This window comes from Lytechinus variegatus, chromosome 1, assembly GCF_018143015.1.
Source record: "Lytechinus variegatus isolate NC3 chromosome 1, Lvar_3.0, whole genome shotgun sequence".
In the NCBI taxonomy this organism is placed as follows: Eukaryota; Metazoa; Echinodermata; class Echinoidea; order Temnopleuroida; family Toxopneustidae; genus Lytechinus; species Lytechinus variegatus.
In genome coordinates, this window is record NC_054740.1 from 73,682,668 (window position 1) to 73,701,758 (window position 19,091).

The 19,091-nt window shown below is 35.9% G+C and overlaps 1 protein-coding gene across 1 annotated transcript; it reads left to right on the top strand.

Moving 5' to 3' along the window:
* Nucleotides 1–2,963: 2,963 nt before the first annotated feature.
* LOC121422501 (tRNA wybutosine-synthesizing protein 5-like) lies at nucleotides 2,964–18,426 on the top strand. The gene is made up of 8 exons (XM_041617599.1): nucleotides 2,964–3,126; nucleotides 7,919–8,073; nucleotides 8,824–8,893; nucleotides 9,355–9,399; nucleotides 10,005–10,142; nucleotides 10,594–10,681; nucleotides 11,649–11,765; nucleotides 17,347–18,426. Exons 1-8 carry the CDS (start codon nucleotides 3,037–3,039, stop codon nucleotides 17,604–17,606), a joined length of 963 nt encoding a protein of 320 aa, XP_041473533.1. The 5' UTR covers nucleotides 2,964–3,036; the 3' UTR covers nucleotides 17,607–18,426.
* Nucleotides 18,427–19,091: the final 665 nt, after the last annotated feature.

Genomic DNA, 19,091 nt, shown 5'->3' on the forward strand with positions numbered 1-19,091 from the left:
TAGAGATGTATGTCCATCACCATAGAGATGTATTATATGTCCATCACTCACTATTTCTTTTGTATTTTATTGTTTGAATTATAAAATCTTTCAATTTTTACAGATTTGACAATTAGGACCAGTTTTACTGAATCATAAAATGTTAGAACAATTGTAATCCCCATGTTCATGGAGAAAGAGAAAACTTATTTCACCTTCCAATGAGGAGAAAATTAAAATATTTCATATGATAGAATCCCGGGGGGGGGGCCACTTACATTGACGAGTGGATACCATGCGCGACCAAAAAACACGTAAAAAGGATGTCTTTTTCACGATAGGGCACGTTACGTACGTAACGTGATAAGGGTGTCAAAAACACAAAAATAATGAAAAAAGGGTATCTATTTCGCTAGGACAATTACGTGTTTAGGGTCGAATTTGCGGGGATGATAAAACAAAATTAAAATGTTTTATGAAGGATGTCCATTTTTCCCCAACACTTCGTGTTTAGAGTCCGATTTGCGAGAGGTGTAGAAGGTGGGGTCGTACTAAACCAAACAAGGTAAAGCCGACGACCGAAGGACCCGTAACAATAAAACATTCCTGTACTTGTTTAGGGGTTCATTTCAGGGAATATTTTCCAAGATTATCGTTTTGTTTCCAATACTTGTTAAGGGTAGGGTTTGACAACCCAATACTTGTTAAGGGGTGCATTTTCAGAATATGGAAATTACGTGTTAAGGGTGCTTTTCGAGACCCCATGGTCGCGCATAGTATCCACTCGTGAATGGAAGTGGCCCCCCCCCCCCCCCGGGGATAGAATACAAAAGACTGAGTGAGTGAGTGACGTCACTCCTACTTGCATACCGACCAGGATGTGTATATAACTGTTTTGTGAAATTTCGAAAAACTGACAGTCATTTTCCTATTTTACACCCGATTCTGATAAAAAAAATTCAATGCCTACTCTGCTTTTTGGATTTTTCTTGTTCAAATCAACTTTTTGTTGGGGTGGACTTGTCCTTTACAATAAAATTAAAAATTGATAATGATAAACTTCACCCGTCGCATTTGGAATGGTCATGCGTGAATTAACTACTGGAGTGACAGCAATAAAAAGGGAATTCACCCTATAGTTTTGATAAGAGCGTGGAAAATAATGGCAGAAACGTGAATATGGTGAATCGATCCGCCACAGTGTAATACAGAATTATTTTGTAAAATTTGATTATGTAACTTCACACACAAGCATGAAATTCCTCCATCTGGAATTCAATTACATTTTCTCAAAAATTTAGAAGCGATTTTAATTTACTTGTGCGCGTGAGTGATCCAACCCAACAGGAAAATTATGACTTTAATGATTAGCCTATATAGCTGCTGAGGAAAATATTTTCCATCATATTCCATAATAAATTGGAATTATAGGCCCGTATTCACAAAGGTGGACTAAAGTTATACCGGGGTTAAATTTAGTCGGGGGTTAGCTAGCACCCAGTTAGTCCACCGCGCTATTCACAAACGGTGGACTAACTAATCCATGGACTAACTTTATACCCGGGTGCTAAAGTTAGTCCATGGCTGAGTTATACCCGGGGTATAACTTTAGTCCACCTTTGTGAATTCGGGCCATAATTTATTGCATGATATATGGGATCGAAGCTGCTCGCATATATGACGTCACAATCTAAAGCTTTGAAAATGAAAACTTGCTAGTTTCATGAACAATTTCAACTCAAGATGCAATACACGGCATCATCCTGAAATAACAAACAACCCGGCAAAGAATCAATATAGAAACTGAATTAAGCAGGAAATTGAAACTAAATGAGCCTTGCTTATCTTGTTATCGAGCATTATATAGGCCTAAGTGTCTCCATGCAACTTTGAGTTACATATCAATTTCCTTTATTTTTTTTTCTAAAAGTTTTGAACGGATGCTTCGGGCTGAAAATATAGAGTAAAAGATTCACAAAGCAAAATGCTGAAAATTTCATCAAAATCGAAAGTACGAAGTTATTGAAATTTAAAATAATTTAAAATTAGCAATATTGTGAAAACAGTCACTATAACATGCATGCACGTCATCAATAATATTCATTAGGTAGGCTGATGATGTCACATCCACCATCTTCCTTTTTCTTATGTTATCACATGAAATCATAATTCTTTCATTTTTTCATACAAGTGTAAATGATGTGTCCATTATAATGAAATAAGTTGCAGCAGTCATGCATCAGTTGTCAATACAGTACGTTGTTTTAGTTCTAGGGTACATAGAAAAAAAATGAATAAACCTAATGTCATATAATAAAATAAAAAAATAATAAGTGGTCGCGGATATGACACATCAGTTTGTCTATTCATGCCAATTAAGAACTGTTTCACCCGAATAAATGCAAGTCTTTTGTTATCCGATTTTGATGAAATTTTCAGTAGTTTGCTTTGTGAATTTTACTCCATATAATGAGATATGAATTATCTTCAGCCTATAGAGTATCACTTTAAGAATTATATTTACCAATCATCGCCCCCCCCCCCGCAGATCGAGCATGTATATTGCGGAAGGTTGAATTGCGGCGGCTGGATCGTGGATTTATTTTCTCAATTGTCTTGCAAAGGATGACCGCGGGGCCAAGGATTCCAAGTTTGATATTTCAACCGCATATCTGAAAGTTTTTACACACTGCCCCCTCCCAGAGTGCGGAGTATGTACTTTGAAGCTGGATTTATTTTTTTTCGAATTTTGTTTTTATGGGATATCCCCGGGATATCTTGCAAAGGATGACCCCGGGGCCATGCAAGGATTTCATATTGTATCCTAATTGTATTTATAGCTAATTGGAGAATGAAATAATCTATAAAAATCAATTCATTGATAACAAATAATAGTAATAACCAACACATGTTTAGGCCAGCATTGCAACAAAATGCAAGCTAAAATCCATGAGCAGGCCTACCCGGGTACCCCGGAACTACACACACCGCTTTCCATATTCTCAAACTGTGCGAGCTGAGCTGTCTAGTGTCGAGATTAATTTTGATTAAAAAGTAATGGAATCCGAAGGAAAATGGATAAAAAAAGACGTGCCCGTTTATACTGATGTCAGTAATACTAAATTTTTAGATGTCATTTACCAAAAGGTGAGTTCTGTTTGGCACGGTCCGCGTCCGTCCGGACGTCGAACGTCAAGACTCCGAAAGTCCAAGTCCAAGTCGCAAATCAGTGCCTACGGTAATAACCCATGCCATGGCCTACGGCCTAGGCTACATGTCCTACTGTCTACATGGTCTAGACCACTCATTCAATGAACAAGGTTTGTTATCAGTGTCAGTGTGGCAAAATAATGGTGGCAATGTTTGGCTTATTTTCTCTTTTTATATGGAACAAATGCTTGGTTTTCTTACACTGTCAGTTTTCATTACAGCTATTCATCATCATGATACTTGGCACTTATGAGTTATGTAAATTTAATTCTTTGAATATTTTTTTCTTGATTTAAAACTAAATTATGAAGTAGGCCCTATAATTATAACCTTGTTCTCACTTATATCTCCATGTGTGGCAAAATAATAGTGGCAATGTTTGGCTTTATTTTCTCTTTTTCTTTAGGGCAAATGCTTGATTTTTTTTTACACTGACAGTTTCCATTACACCTATTAATTCATACAACTTGACTCTTATTCAATTTGATTCTTTAAATTATTTTTTCTTAATTAAAAATAGAGATCAAAAAGTGAAAATTTTCTTGCCATATTACTTTCCACCAATAGAGGGCGTACAAAAAATATGCCCAAAATTCAAGTTTTTGAGCACTCTGGTGAATACAAAAAATATTCCCAACTTACTAATGAAAAATAAATTGCAACTGTATGGAAATTAGTAATTTTGGTCACAAAAGTGATATTTTAATGATTTTTTAAAGTGTGTGCTCTGTACAACATTGGCATACCATAGTCCTACCTGTAGATTCCCCACAGGCAGGGTGGTAGCAGTGAACAAGTGTGCTATGTACAGCATTGTTGCATGTTGGCATACCATACTAGTCCTACCTGTAGATTCCCCACAGGCAGGGTGGTTGCAGTGAACAAGTGGAAACTAGACTAGACAAGACAGCTGGCAGCCGTCTGTTTCGACTAGTTTTTTAACTTTTTAAAAAAATTTCTCCTCGTACAAGGACGGCTCGCTATCGTGCAGCCACCATTAGGGGACTAGCAATGCAAATCCCCCGTCGGGGCTCTTCAATTTTTCTCTTTAATTTGTGAATAAAAATCTTGAAAATTAACGCGACCAAAATGCAAATTAATAATATTCCCTCTTGGTATTAATTGCAAAAAAACAGAGAAAAATCAACAAAAGGAGCAAAAACAGTGACTTACCTCGGCTGTCGCGCAAATTCACTTTCCCGTTTTATCCGATCTTAAGTTAAGTACATGAACATATGGTCATTGAGTCCCCTGTACAGATCGCGCTAGAACTTCGGTCTCTGTATTTGGTGAGTGAAGCCAACGGAGTTCAGCTGAACAACCAACATAACAGAGACCGAAGCTTTTGGTCTAGTACTGTACCAGCGTGTGCAATTTTTTGTTCACGCAAGTGTTGATTTCACAATTCCATGATATGGTGGAAGTGGTTGGAATTGGAAGGAGCTAACGTTAGGCCTAACTTAGGAGGTTGGGGCATGGTTGTAATGTGGTAAGACTGAATGTGAGCTATATATTTTAAACAGAAGTGAATAAAAGAAAAAAAAAGAGGCCTATGTACCGTGGCGTAAGGGCACTAACGTTAGTATTCAACGCGTTTGGAGAGTTTCCTCAAATATATAGAAATATAAAGTTTACCTGAATTTCAGACCCATCTTATTTCCAAGAGCAAATGCTGGCTATTCTTTTTCTGTTATTTTTTTCTTCACCCGTCGACTGTGTGCGCGGGCGATCAAATTATACGGCGATGATTTTTGGCACTACTAGTATTCAATCCGTCGGCACTAGTACTCAACCTAGTGATGAAAGGTGGCCCTGTCTATCAATCTGCCCTTGTTACATCTGACTATGGACTAGAACATTTGAGATGAGACTGAAAAGGGAAAATTTTAGACAAAGCCAGAGACTTACATAGATCTATCATCTAGGTCTAATTTAGCAAACTAAACCATTTTGAGATTCTCTATCTACATGTATCCTCACTAGGTTGAATACTAGTGCCATTCGGTGCAAACGGCCATCGCCGCATAATTCGATCCTCCGCTCATACAGTCGACAGATTGATGAAGAAAATACCGACAACAGATTACCCTGGAAGTAACAAAGGTATGAAATTAAGATAAATTCCCTATTTCTAAATATTTTCGGGAATATGTCAAAATCTTTGAATTATGCCGGGTTGGATACTAGTGCCCATACGGTACTCCTGTATGTACTATGGTACAATTTACGATCCTCGTCTAATCTTAGTTCTTACAAATTCCAGTTGCTAAGAAATCATGTGGGGAGCGGGCCTTTGCTCATGCAGGGCATAGCCTGTGGAATTCTCAAACAGTTTGAAAACCCAATTGTCAGTGAACACCTTCAAGGGCAACCTGAAAACATGCCTATACATGTTTTTGATAGACATTGACTTATTGTTCATGTTGTTCTGCTCTGAAGTGCCTTGAGCATCTAACCGAGATGGAAAGTGCGCTATATTAAATCGTATGTATTATTATTATTAATATTATCATTATGGTACTTTTGTATTGCCAGTGGCATTAAGAAATGAAGTCAAGTGTGACTCAAGAAAAAAAAAAGAATTAAAAAAAACGTAATTTAGTAAACTTTTACTAGAGTCTAGACTACAGACAGTGTTAGACAAGATTGACATTGATTTGTTTGTTTCACTTTCACAAGTTTCAGAATATCAGGAGGCAGAACAGAAGCTAATTAACTGTATTCACTCAGCTCAGATGAACTGTATAGCAAGATGATGCAGTGTGGCCACTGCACTGGTTATAAAGTGTTGATTGCATCTGTGTCAAGATTTGTCTTGTGATTTATTTATCAAATGCAAAATGGATTGTTTTCTCAACTCAACTTTCGTTGCAAGGCAAGGGATTTTAAATCACGAAAATGTCAAATGAATGTTGATTGCCTGTGTCATATTGTTTCTTTTGATTTTATTTCATGAATTATACCTATCCTCACCTGAACTATCATTAATCAGAAGATAGAAAATAGAGGCCAAAAAAATCATTAATTAGAAGGAAAATTGTCAATTATTTGTCATGTGTCATACTATCCTTTATATTTATTGAAACTTAATTTGAACATCAATAATTTGATAACTTGTCAGAAGTATTTTTTTTTCTATTTCTTACCAGCAGTAAGCTCAATATTATTTCCTTTTCTATATTTATATACAAAAGATGTGAAGTAGGGTCTAGACATGTGTTGCATGATTATGTTACTGGTTTGTAATGATTCTGACTACTTCTTTAAGTTTTTTAGGGAAAGTTTGTATAGAATATATTCCTTTATTCATTGCTTTCAGGTGGCTCTCATGAGTTGTATGAGCTTTCAGCAAATCCTGTGAGAAGTAATAGGTTAAGAGCAACCTTCCCTTGTCTCAAACCATGTCACAGACAGATAGTTGTGTTATGCAATACCCCTTTCTCTGATTGATGATGCCCCTGGGCAATTTAAGGAGTATTATACCCCTTTCATAAACCCAATTATGCGGCTAATAGCAGCATAATTTGGTCGTAAAATCGGAGGAGGACCAGAGTTATCCGCATTATTTTGATGCTGCTATTATCCGCATAATAGCAGCATCGGGACCAGATTTTGACTTTATGAACGCATTTCGAAAGTAATGCGGATAATTGCCATGGTGCGGTCACAAGGTCACCCTTTTCCAACGCAACCGCATTGGAGGGGGTGTGTGCGGTTGCCATGATGATTATCCGCCTTTTTCAGGACGGGCGCTCGTAAAAAATAGTGCAGATTTTTTTCGGAGTTTGTGAACGCAATTTTTATTGAATTATCCGCATTACTCTTAGGCGGCTAATTGGAGGAGAGGTTTATGAAAGGGGTATTAGAGTCATCAGTTTGTTTAGCTATGGTCTGCTTCAAGCAGGGTGTTGAGTTAAATCAAGTTGAGATGGCCTTTCACCCTTATCAGATAATCCAGGCTAGCAAGAAGTTTTCTGTAGATAATAATAAAAAAAAAACTTGATCAGAGGCATCCATTTAGTCACCAACTCAATTTCATCTTGACTTCTGTTTTAATGTGCAAATTAAATCATGTGTCAATCAATTTAATGTGTCAATTATTAATAATGATGCTGATGATGAGTTAATGAAAATGATGATGATAAAAATTATTAAATGAATTATGATAATGACTGGTAATGATGATAGCTTGATTATCATAATGGGGATATTTCTTTTAAAAATAGAGTTCTATTGTGTCATGTTAATATCGGTCTAGGCTCTGCACTTTACCATTATGACGTACTTGCAAGTGCTCGGATCCAGCGTTGTCTTTATTATGACGTATATTGTTGGTGCGCGGATCCTTATGAAGCGTATCTCTTTATACGCATCCTAAAATGCCTGGATGTGAGACCAGGGAAAATACAAAGGTATATTTTGTGTCGTCTCTGCATGCAAAGTAAATACGCGCATTGAGACCAAGGAAAATGCAAACAATATACCTACCCTTCCCGATATTCAGAAAATGTAGGGCAATAGGTTTTGTAAATGACCAGCTCAGATGTCTGATTATTGTTACAAATAGACCAGGTGGTGGTGGAAAATGTGGGCATTGGGCCATATTGGTCTAAACAAAAACAAAGCCTGGATCCACCATTCCACAGATGGTTTTACTGTAAAGTCTGTATTAATGAAGGGGAAAACAATTAGCCTGCAGTTGAATTATTGTTTGTTTGTTTTTTAACAGAGGAATCCTGCTGTCATTCGAGGGTTAGACATCGGCCCATGTGTTGAGAAATGGACAGCTGAATACCTTGCTTCACAAGGGGGTGATACAGAGGTCAAGATTCATGTTAGTCCTTCATCCAAGATGGACTTTATAAACAAGAATTATGCCTATAGGTAATGTATCAATGATCCAATGATTCATGAATTGTCCTCTTTTTATGTGATAGATCATTTTCTTTCACATCTATACTACTACATTTCTACAGATATGTATGTAATGTTATCATTTATAATGTAATGTTATCAAAGCCGGGGTAATAATAATAACAACGCGCCTCGGAATAGAATATTTCTAGATAGATGGCGCTGTATAAATGCCTATTACTATTATTATTATTATCATTTACCAGTAATTGGCGATTGAGAGTTTAGAGATCCTTTTTTTATCAAATTACAATTCATGCTTTCAAATGAATAAATGAAGAGAGTATTGACTTTAGGGAAAGTTTTTATTTATTATTAAGGAATTTCACTGTTGTACTTTTTCCAGTCAATCGATTGCTTTTGTGTTTAATCTCCAGCCAAATTCTATAATTTCTAGAGGAGCATGAAGTCCATTTTGAACAATGTATGTTTGATTGGCAGTTTTCTCTCTCTCTCTATCTCCCTCTCTGTCTTCCTACATCACCTTGAGCATTTTTACCAAAATGGAAATAGTGCTATTAAGATATCATTTATTAGCATTGTCTTGTATTCTGATACAGAGATTACAGACTGTTAGAAATGTTGGATAACTAGAGTTAGATTGAAACTTTTTCCCATTATTTACATGTACGTATGTATACTAAATTAGCTACTGTAGTGCAGCAGTAACGTTAATGAAATTGTTCCATTTTTAATTTATCCTAACATTCATAAATCCAGGAGTCTCCCCTTCTCTGAGCTTATCCATCGATGCGCAAAAGAAGTTCAAGAGGATTTCTTTTTTGAAAAGGTAAGACATTATTTAGAATTGTCATTCTAGAATTAAATTCCATTCAAATGTAAACTTGTATACTGGCTTTCATGCATTTGTTAATTTGGTGTCTAAAGTGAAAATGAGACAAGGGAGAGGTAATTCAGCCACTCAAGTTTTTCACCATTCATCTTGTGAATTCCACCAAGTCTTTTTATGCACATAGTCCTTTCAGTAAACTACAATCTACATGTAGATTCATTGTCAAGAATCTTATTTAATCTTTGATTCATGCTTAATAATTTGAAACATCTTTCAATATTTCTCATTTTCATTTGATTTTTTTTTAAGTTCTGTGTTGTTGTTCTTTTACATCATGAGTTAAAAATATAAATGGATCATTTTTTCCTATCTAATTACATGGGCATATAGTATTCCATTCTTTAAGTGAATATGAATGTAAAAATTCAATATTCTTTGTTATTTATTTCTTTGAACAGAATGAGCTTTATTATCTGCGATCACTTGGTGAGGACCCTCGGAAGGTAAATCTAATTCGTAGTGCTTTTGTCTTCAAAAGAATTCACTTGTTCATTCTTCTTTAACAGGATAAAGAGGATATTAATTTAAAGAAGACATATGGAGCCGAGATCAACAATAAAATTTGTAAAAATTAACATGAATTATTTCATGATTTTGTTTGATTATATTCCTATTACCATCTTTCATTATATTGGAAGTGAATTGTGTGGCCATTAATAATATGGTTTGAACCTGTTTGATTTGTTAATATCCATAACATTAACATAAAACAAATAATTTGTAATCTGCATTTATATTAAGATCTGGGAGTTGTTGGTCACTGAAAGTTGATGCAGTGTGCAGTTGTTTGTGTTCACACTTGCTTGGATGTGGGGCGGAAAGATGGTTGAGTCGTGATTTTCATAAATGGTGACCTTTTCTGAGAATGACCAAACGAGGAAATACAATTTATGTGTGCTGTTTATCGGCTTGTCATTATTTTAAAGAGAGTAGGTTGTTTAATAATAATAAAAACGCAGTTCTTTCATAGCACATATCACATTATGTCATAACTTTCGTATGCGCTTCCAAAGGACTTATATTATTACCCTGGCCTTCATATTTACAGGGAATAGCAGATGTGAAGGCTCAGTTTCCATCGTTAGCAGGTGACCTCGAAATACCAGAATTCTTTAACCAAGAGCAGTTTTTCTCGAGTGTCTTTCGTGTAGGGTCAGCAAATTTGCAGTTGTGGACACACTATGATGTAAGTTTTATTATTCATTCAATTTTTTTTATAGATGTAAAGAAGAATTTCTACATTTAATCATTGAAAAAAAAATTCCTTTTTGTGTAAGGGTATGAACCCTACACAAAGGCCAATACAAGATAATGAAAATGAAAATCCATATTTTATTGTTCAAAATAGAAGTACTCTGAAAATAAATTTTGCCCAAGTGATTGTTGGCCCAGTAGCCATTGTGTAGCAACAGATTTTCCCAGTACATGTGGTTTATTAATTTTGCATCCTTGTCTTTGATTTCTTTTTTGTAGAGAGAGAGAGAGAGGGGGGGAATTTTTCAGCACACATTTCGTACTGGAACTCCTAAATTCTCAGATATTGTACACAATATCCATAAGTCCAACCTTCCCAAAGGTTTAGGCCCAATATACATTCACTCACATCAATATTTTTCTTCATGTTCATGTTTTTGAAGGTCATGGACAATATATTGATACAAGTCCGAGGTCATAAGCGTGTGATTCTATTCAGTCCAGAGGATGCCAATCATCTCTACCTTACAGGTAACATGCTTTGATATACTTCATAACTCATCTTTGCTTTATGAGACCCGGGACTGCTTGATCCTTATATAAGGTTGTTTGGTCACTCATAAAATAAATGTTTTTTTAGAAAAAGTTGATGTGAATAACAGTTCCAAACTGAAAATCTTTTGTTTATTTTATTTCAAATTATGATTAGAACATGTATGTTTTGGCAGTTCATTTGAAAAGGCTTTTTTTTGTTCTCGCAATAACTAAAACAAATAACATATTTGTACATGAATTATATGTACGAAAATTGCTCATACAGTACTTCTGATGAATGAAGAACGTTTGACGGTCAACTCCAAACTAGGCTCACTTGCATATGATATTGATGATAATGTATGATTTATTTGGGGGGTCACCAAGTCAAAAGTTATAACCTTGAACCTTGAAAAGTCCTCCCTTTTAATTACTAAAAAGCCATCTTAAAATAAACACATTGATATGTCAGTGTGAGGTACCACAGTGAAGTAAATTGAAACTCTCTAATACACAGTGTTAAGGGATTGTGAACCATCAATTAACCTTTGCCCCTTAAAGGCCACCTCACACCGCATGATTGGTCCACGATCTGATTTTGGAACAAATCTCATTTGTTAATTTTCTGAAAATGTGAATGAAAATTATCTTTTTATTGGACGTTAAAATTAACTGAAAGAATACTAATATAACAATTTTGGGTGATTGCAAGCCTTTATTTGGGAGTAAAGGCCAAATTAGTTTCAAATTGTAGCTGATCGTACGATTGCTATGACGTTATTACGGCAAATTATTAAATGTGCTTTTATTCTATTAAGGATAATGAGCATAGTCGGAGATTTGAACAGAAGGTATTTGTATGATGATGTAGAATTTTTTGAAATGTGTAATATATCTCAGAGCTTGCATGTTTAAAGGTATATCCATCTTGTTGAATTGATTTTACTTTGCGTTTCTTTTGTAGGTGATAAATCTGCTGTAATGGACCTTGATAACCCAGACTTTGATAATTATCCATCCCTCAAATTGGCCACACCATATCATTGTCTCCTAGAACCAGGGGATGTGCTTTTTATACCAGGTGAGACATGTCATATTATTAACTTTTTTAGCTCCATAATCCCTACTATTATTTGGAATTCTCAAACCATTCCTTTAGCCATTGGTCTAATATTTTAGAAAAAAATTATGTTACCAAGAAAAAGAGACTCAGAGTTACCCCCCCCCTTTCCTGGACTTCTTTACCATGCCAACTTTTTTGCAGGAAGCACCAAATTAGTTGGAGTATGCATACTTAATATGTTTTAACTTTGCAACTATACACCAGTTTATACTGTATGATCACTTAAATATTTGTTTATAGAGTTCTACAAATTTCTGCAAGCGATTATTAAAAACAAAAATCTTAATCAATTTATCAAAGGTCAAAAGATTATTATCTTGTTCATTGAACCATATTACAGAGCAATTATTGGATTTTACTTTGTCACCAAAGTCATATAGTGGCTTTGCTTTAATTTAAAATGAGACTCAAATAGTCCTAGATGTAACAAATCAGAAAATGAATGTTCCCAGCAATAGAAATTTAATAGAATAATATTCCTAGTGACTTTTTGACCATGCCCACATTTTCAGCTGGAAGCAGAAAATGAAGAGTAGATACACCTTGATATGACTACTTTTATTTGGCAATTCCTCTCCACTATTTTCTGCATGCAAACTTCTCTGCTAAGACTCCCCTAACATGGAGAATGCTTCCTGAATTGATTTATATCTGTTTGAATGACTTTCAACCCCTTCACGTTACCCTTCCTTTTGAAGGCACTGGTACTGTCGTACCCATATCGCACATATGGTAGCCAAGCAAAGGAGAACAAAGAACAAGCATGGAAGACATGCCCAGCTTGGTCACATCTATGTAGCATCATTTTGTTGCCCTTTCCAGTTTTAAAAAGGTTTTAAAGTCCATCCAGTGATCCAGCATAGTAAAGCTAGAGGAAAAATATGATTGATGATGTAACAAGTCTCTTGATGCAGTCCATAGAAGACTGGTAGTGTCTCAAATGGTATTTCTTCATCCCAGAAAACAAGCCAAAACTAATCTCTAAAGGGCTTCAGAACTTTGTGGCAGTTCCTAGTGATCGGGCTTAATTCTTGGCTGGAATGGCTCCCATCAAAGATCCAGATGTTGTAAGAAAAGCTTCCGTCAAATTTTCAGTGAACCCTTTTCCATCGATCTTCCCCAACAGCCACAGACTAAATGGAAGTACCAGTCATGGTGTTGTGTTTCTCACATCGATGTGTATTATTTCACAACAGCGGAAATGCCATGCACATGCCCAACTTCTCGGAATCCACTTTTTAGTACCTGAGGCATTTCTGAATGACTGGATATTGGTAATTAGATGAGGTATGATTGGATAATACTCAGTGGGTTTTAGCTCCGCAGTGGTGATTCGTGTAAGTGAAACATATCCTCCCCAGTCTGGTAATTTTTGTCTCACCTGCGAAGCAAAGTGAGACTATAGGCGCCGCTTTTCCGACGGCGGCGGCGGCGGCGTCAACATCAAATCTTAACCTGAGGTTAAGTTTTTGAAATGACATCATAACTTAGAAAGTATATGGACCTAGTTAATAAAACTTGGCCATAAGGTTAATCAAGTATTACTGAACATCCTATTAGAGTTTCATGTCACATGACCAAGGTCAAAGGTCATTTAGGGTCAATGAACTTAGACCATGTTGGAGGAATCAACATCAAAATCTTAACCTGAGGTTAAGTTTTTGAAATGTCATCATAACTTAGAGAATATATGGACCTCGTTCATGAAACTTGGACATAAGGTTAATCAAGTATCACTGAACATCCTGCATGATTTTCACGTCACATGACCAAGGTCAAAGGTCATTTAGGGTCAATGAACTTTGGCCGAATTGGAGATATCTGTTGAATTCCCATCATAACTTTGAAAGTTGATGGATCTGATTCATGAAACTTGGACATAATAGTAATCAAGCATCACTGAAAATTTTGTGTAAGTTTCAGGTCTCATGATTAAGGTCAAAGGTCATTTAGGGTCAATGAACTTTGGCCGAATCGGGGGTATCTGTTGAATTACCATCATAACTTTGAAAGTTTATTGGTCTAGTTCATTAAACTTGGACATTAGAGTAATCAAGTATCACTGAACATCCTGTGCGCGTTTCAGGTCACATGACCAAGGTCAAAGGTCAATGAACTTTGGCCGAATTGGGTGTATCTGTTGAATTACCATCATAACTTTGAAAGTTTATGGATCTGATTCATGAAACTTGTACATAAGAGTAATCAAGTATCACTGAATATCCTGTTCGAGTTTCAGGTCACATGATCAAGGTCAAAGGTCATGTAAGGTCAATGAACTTTGGCCATGTTGGGGTTTTTTGTTGAATAACCATCATATCTCTGTAAGTTTATTGGTCTAGTTCATAAAAAGTGGACATAAGAGTAACCATGTATCACTGAACATCTTGTGCGAGTTAGAGTAGTATTCAAAGTCAGCACTGCTGCTATATTGAACCGCGTGATGCAGGTGAGACGGCCAGAGGCATTCCACTTGTTGTTGTCTAACAGCACTGTCCAATAGCACAATGATCCAAAGGAGCTTCTCTATTTCTCTTGCAAGTACTCTTTCATCATCATCAAAGAATTTTTTGAGGACCTTGAACTTTGGTGACATGCGTTTCCCATGGTACATTCTGGAAGATTTTTTTCGGTGTCCAAGGTCAATGAGCTCTCTCTCGTTCTCATCATGGTCTGCATGACTGGTTTTGTTCTTCTGATACTTTCACCTTGATTTTGGAAACTGAAACATGATTCCACGTACTCAATGGATGCTTCCAGCTCCGTTTAGATCATTCACAAATGTTTCAAAATGATCAAAGTCTGAGTGAATCACTGCAGGACACGATGGACGTCAAATGATACTAAGAAGTAGCAAGTTTGAAGCACTCAACAGCTGCTTATACTGCCAATGCTGTTTCAAATTCAAGAAGAAATTAATAGTCCTTGCAATGTCCTAGTTGATTGAGGATAAGTATTAGCTCAGCACTGCGGAATAGATTCCTCAATGCCTTGACAAGGACAGGGTTCTTCAGTCTCTGAAACATCATTAAGACGGTTCACATTAGCCGTATATTTTTAGTAGCATGCATGATGATAACCATTCATTTGCAAAGTTCAAGCGGTTATGACTACCTAATTTCATTTTCTCCTCCCAGGCCCAGTTGCACAAAAAATCCATGGGGTAGTTTCCATCAAATTTCTGTTGCTGGTATCATTAATTTTCTGATTTGTTACATCTAGGACTATATGAAACTCGTTTTCAATTAAAACAAAATCTGTTATATGACATCAGATTAGATAAATCCTATCATTCTCTGTATTATAGTTAAATTTACAAATCTTTTGACCTTTGATGAAAATTTATTAATATATTTTTATAAAATAAACTCTTGCAGAAGTTTGTAGAACCTAATTAAACTATATTTGAGTGATTATACATTACATGTATAGGATATATTGGTGTATTAGTTAACAAATTCAAGTATGCATACTCCTAATTTAGACTATTCAGTGTTTCTCGCAAAAAAATAAGTATGTTGGTCTAGTTCATAAAACCTGGACATAAGAGTAATCAAGTATCACTGAACATCCTGTGCGCATTTCAGATCACATGACCAAGGTCAAAGGTCGATGAACTTTGGCTGAATTGGGTGTATCTGTGGAATTACCATCATAACTTTGAAAGTTTATGGATCTGATTCATGAAACTTGGACATAAGAGTAATCAAGTATCACTGAACATCCTGTGCGAGTTTCAGGTCACATGATCAAGGTCAAAGGTCATGTAAGGTCAATGAACTTTGGCCATGTTGGGTTTTTTTGTTGAATAACCATCATATCTCTGTAAGTTTATTGGTCTAGTTCATAAAAAGTGGACATAAGAGTAACCATGTATCACTGAACATCTTGTGCGAGTTAGAGTAGTTTTCAAAGTCAGCACTGCTGCTATATTGAACCGCGTGATGCAGGTGAGACGGCCAGAGGCATTCCACTTGTTACTTCTTCCATTTTGTAAAACTGTATGAGGTTCACCAAACTTCTACACAGAATTACAAAGAAATATTTTTTCTTCTTCATTTGGTGATCAATTTCAATATTGTTTGCTTGATTAGCTCGAGGTGGTGATACAAATTTTCAACATAGAATTTTGAAACTCATTCAATATGCTAATTTATTCATATATTTTCAAAACTCACAAAAATTACTTGTTGATTGACTTTGGTTATTTTTGTTCCATCTGAGAGCTACATTAGGCAACCGAGTAGCCAGGATGTCATTTTTGAGGGGGCGGTAAATGCACGCAAAGTGTGTGAATACTCACAGAGCGCGTGAAGCGCGCTCCCCAGGGGATGGGTGCAGGTGAAGCTTTTGGTGTTTCATGAATTGAAATGAAAAGGAGCTGTCTCTCTTGTCTTTAGTACCTATATCAGCTCCAATTCAGTTGACTATATTGTGATTTTGAACCTTGTTTTCAAAAGTGATTGTGAACGCACAAAAAAGGAATACAATGGAGGAAATTAAAATGATAATAACTCCGCGCGCTTAAGCGTTTTATCAATTTTTTTTGCCATGAAAAGGGTCCCGAGAAAAGGGTATTCTCAAAGATACCTTGAATACTTCCCTTGGAAAGATCAGATTTGATTACAAACAATTTAGCGACAGTGCATACTCGCAAAACAGAGAAGAAGTGTTGAAATTATGGTTGTTTAGTATGAGCTGAAAAGCGGGAAAAGTTGACTTTATGGAGGTGACGGCAGATTGAAGATTGATATGAAGACCTGACCAGAAGTTGCACGATCAATTAAAAAAAAGAAGATAACTTCTTATACTAATGTATACATTTGAACTTTAACTGGCAAGAAACACATATAGCTGAGGTGGAAGAACAGGGTTAGAGAAGGGATGGGGAAAACAATGGAGAACTTAAATATCATTTAACCGCGTGCAGCGCGGAAGCAAAATTCATGTATAAATTTAGAGCAAGAGTGAGGAGTTTCTCTTTTGAAAAAAAATAAGAAGAAAAAACAACAAAAAGATACCTTTCTTCTCTTCCCTTTTCCTTTCCTCCTCTCTTTTTCCCCTTCTTTTTTTTGGGGGGCGACCGCCCCCACCGCCCCCCCCCCCCCCTGGCTACGCGCCTGACATTGGGTTCAACAAGGTTCTACACAGAGTTAAGAAACTTGACTAGATAATTATTAATACTTAATTCATATGAAATTTATTCATGGATCACAAAAATGCTTCTATGTCATTTCTTCATCAATTTCAATTCTATATCCTCAATTTATGTCACCAATATAATTCACTACAGTGCCAACTGGGCTGAAATTAAAATTGTGTATTATTTTTTTGCGAGATGCCGGATGAGCTCCACATCATTGATGTGCTAGTTTTTTATTTCTTACTTACTTATTATTCCATGTTTCTGTGATATTTTGAATCCGCAAGCATACTGCTATGTTTTGTCCCTAAGATTATGATGATTTAAATATTCTTGTACAAATGCAAAAAGTGTAGCTGCCATAGATATATCATTATTTGTTGTTTGTTATTGCAGCTCTGTGGTTCCACAATGTGGTTTCCTTAGACTTCAGTGTAGCTGTCAACGTCTTCTGGCGACATCTTGATATCAGTTGCTATGACAACAAAGACACTTACGGCAACAAAGACCCCGTTGCGGCCAGCAAGGCTTTGCAGATAGTTCAAAGAGCTATAAAATCTCTGGAAGGTCTTCCTGATGAATACAGGGACTTTTACGGACGCAGGCTTGTGCGAGAGATAGAGAAGAAGACATACGCAGTAGAAGATAAGAGATGATGATATCAGTGCTCCTCCATCTAGTTAAGAATGTTATTCCCTTGGGTCTGTCAACTTGCTTACTAATCTGATGAAGAATCATTAAGCTCCTCCCCCTCCCCCTATATCCTCTCAAAAAAAGAAAATGATATTAATGAATTCTGGGAACAAAATAAATAAATGAATAATCAGGCATCAAAATCCTAAGTACTGGTAGTAATATTCTAAACTAGTTATGGAGGAGCTATCCGTGCAGATCTTTACATTGTGCAATGATTACCAAACAGTATGTTCTAAGGATAGAGGGCAGATTTTGGTGACTTCAGGAGAATATGATGACGACGATGCAGATCCAAGATGATGGAAGTCATGTATATATACACACATGGTTTTAAGATCAGCGGCCCAGAGAATAGTTACTATTGACCGTACAGTGTTCCTAGATAGTTAATAGCACAAAGGTCGTATATGACATCGGCGTGGCAACCAGGGAAATCTATGGGGAAGCTGAACTTTTGCCACATTTTACCAACTGAAGTCATAGTCAAGCAATTGAATTGAACAATTTGTGATAATTTATCTTCATCATTTGTATTGGAGAAGATATACCTAATCAAAGCTAGTATCGAGCTGGCTCATATTCTAGCTCATAAACATGTGCACTGTTATCAGGGAAGTGGAGTTAGATAGAATATATACTTGGGCCTTTGGTAAAACAAGCAGTCCTTTATTCTATGCAATTATTAGCATACCTGAATTACTTCAAGATGACAGTTTATTATCAATTGTACTGGGGTCATATATTAGCATGAAAAAATAAAGAAGGAAAGCATCAACAGATTGCAAATTGGATTTGATACATGTTACCTCTGGCTGCTATTAGTAATGAAATCTGAGAAAGAAAGAACAGCAAGCATGAAATTTGTTCAAAACCGTCTCCTTCAGTTTATATTTATATTTTTGTTCAAGGAAATTGGTTATGATATACAGTGACATGTAATCGTTTGAATATGATTTTTACACATGATTTATTGTTCATTAAAAAATTATACATGTTCATGCACAACATCATTATTTTTTTGTTTGATGCCTCTGCAAGTGTAGAATATTGTTTTCCTCCATTCTTTATTTTCAATTTTTGACCAAATTTCTTGTATCTTTATTTATTGATCTGACATATCTTTGGTTGACTGCATTATAGTTAACTGCGCATAGTTTTAAGAATGCTTTTTCTTTGAAAAGGACAAAAAAAATGCTCACAAGCCCTGTATTTTATACATAAAAGTTTGAGGACATGTGATTGTAGTTTATTTGAAACAAACCTTATCTCAAATTTTACAGGTGTATTAAAGTAGGATTGACAAATTCAAATTAATTTATTACCATATTTCATTACTACATTATTTCATCGAAAGTACTCTCCCATCTTAAAGTCTGTAATTTGATATTCCAGTGTGATTAGTTGAGAGGGAGAAGAGAATAAAGATGAGAAAGCAGATTAGTTTA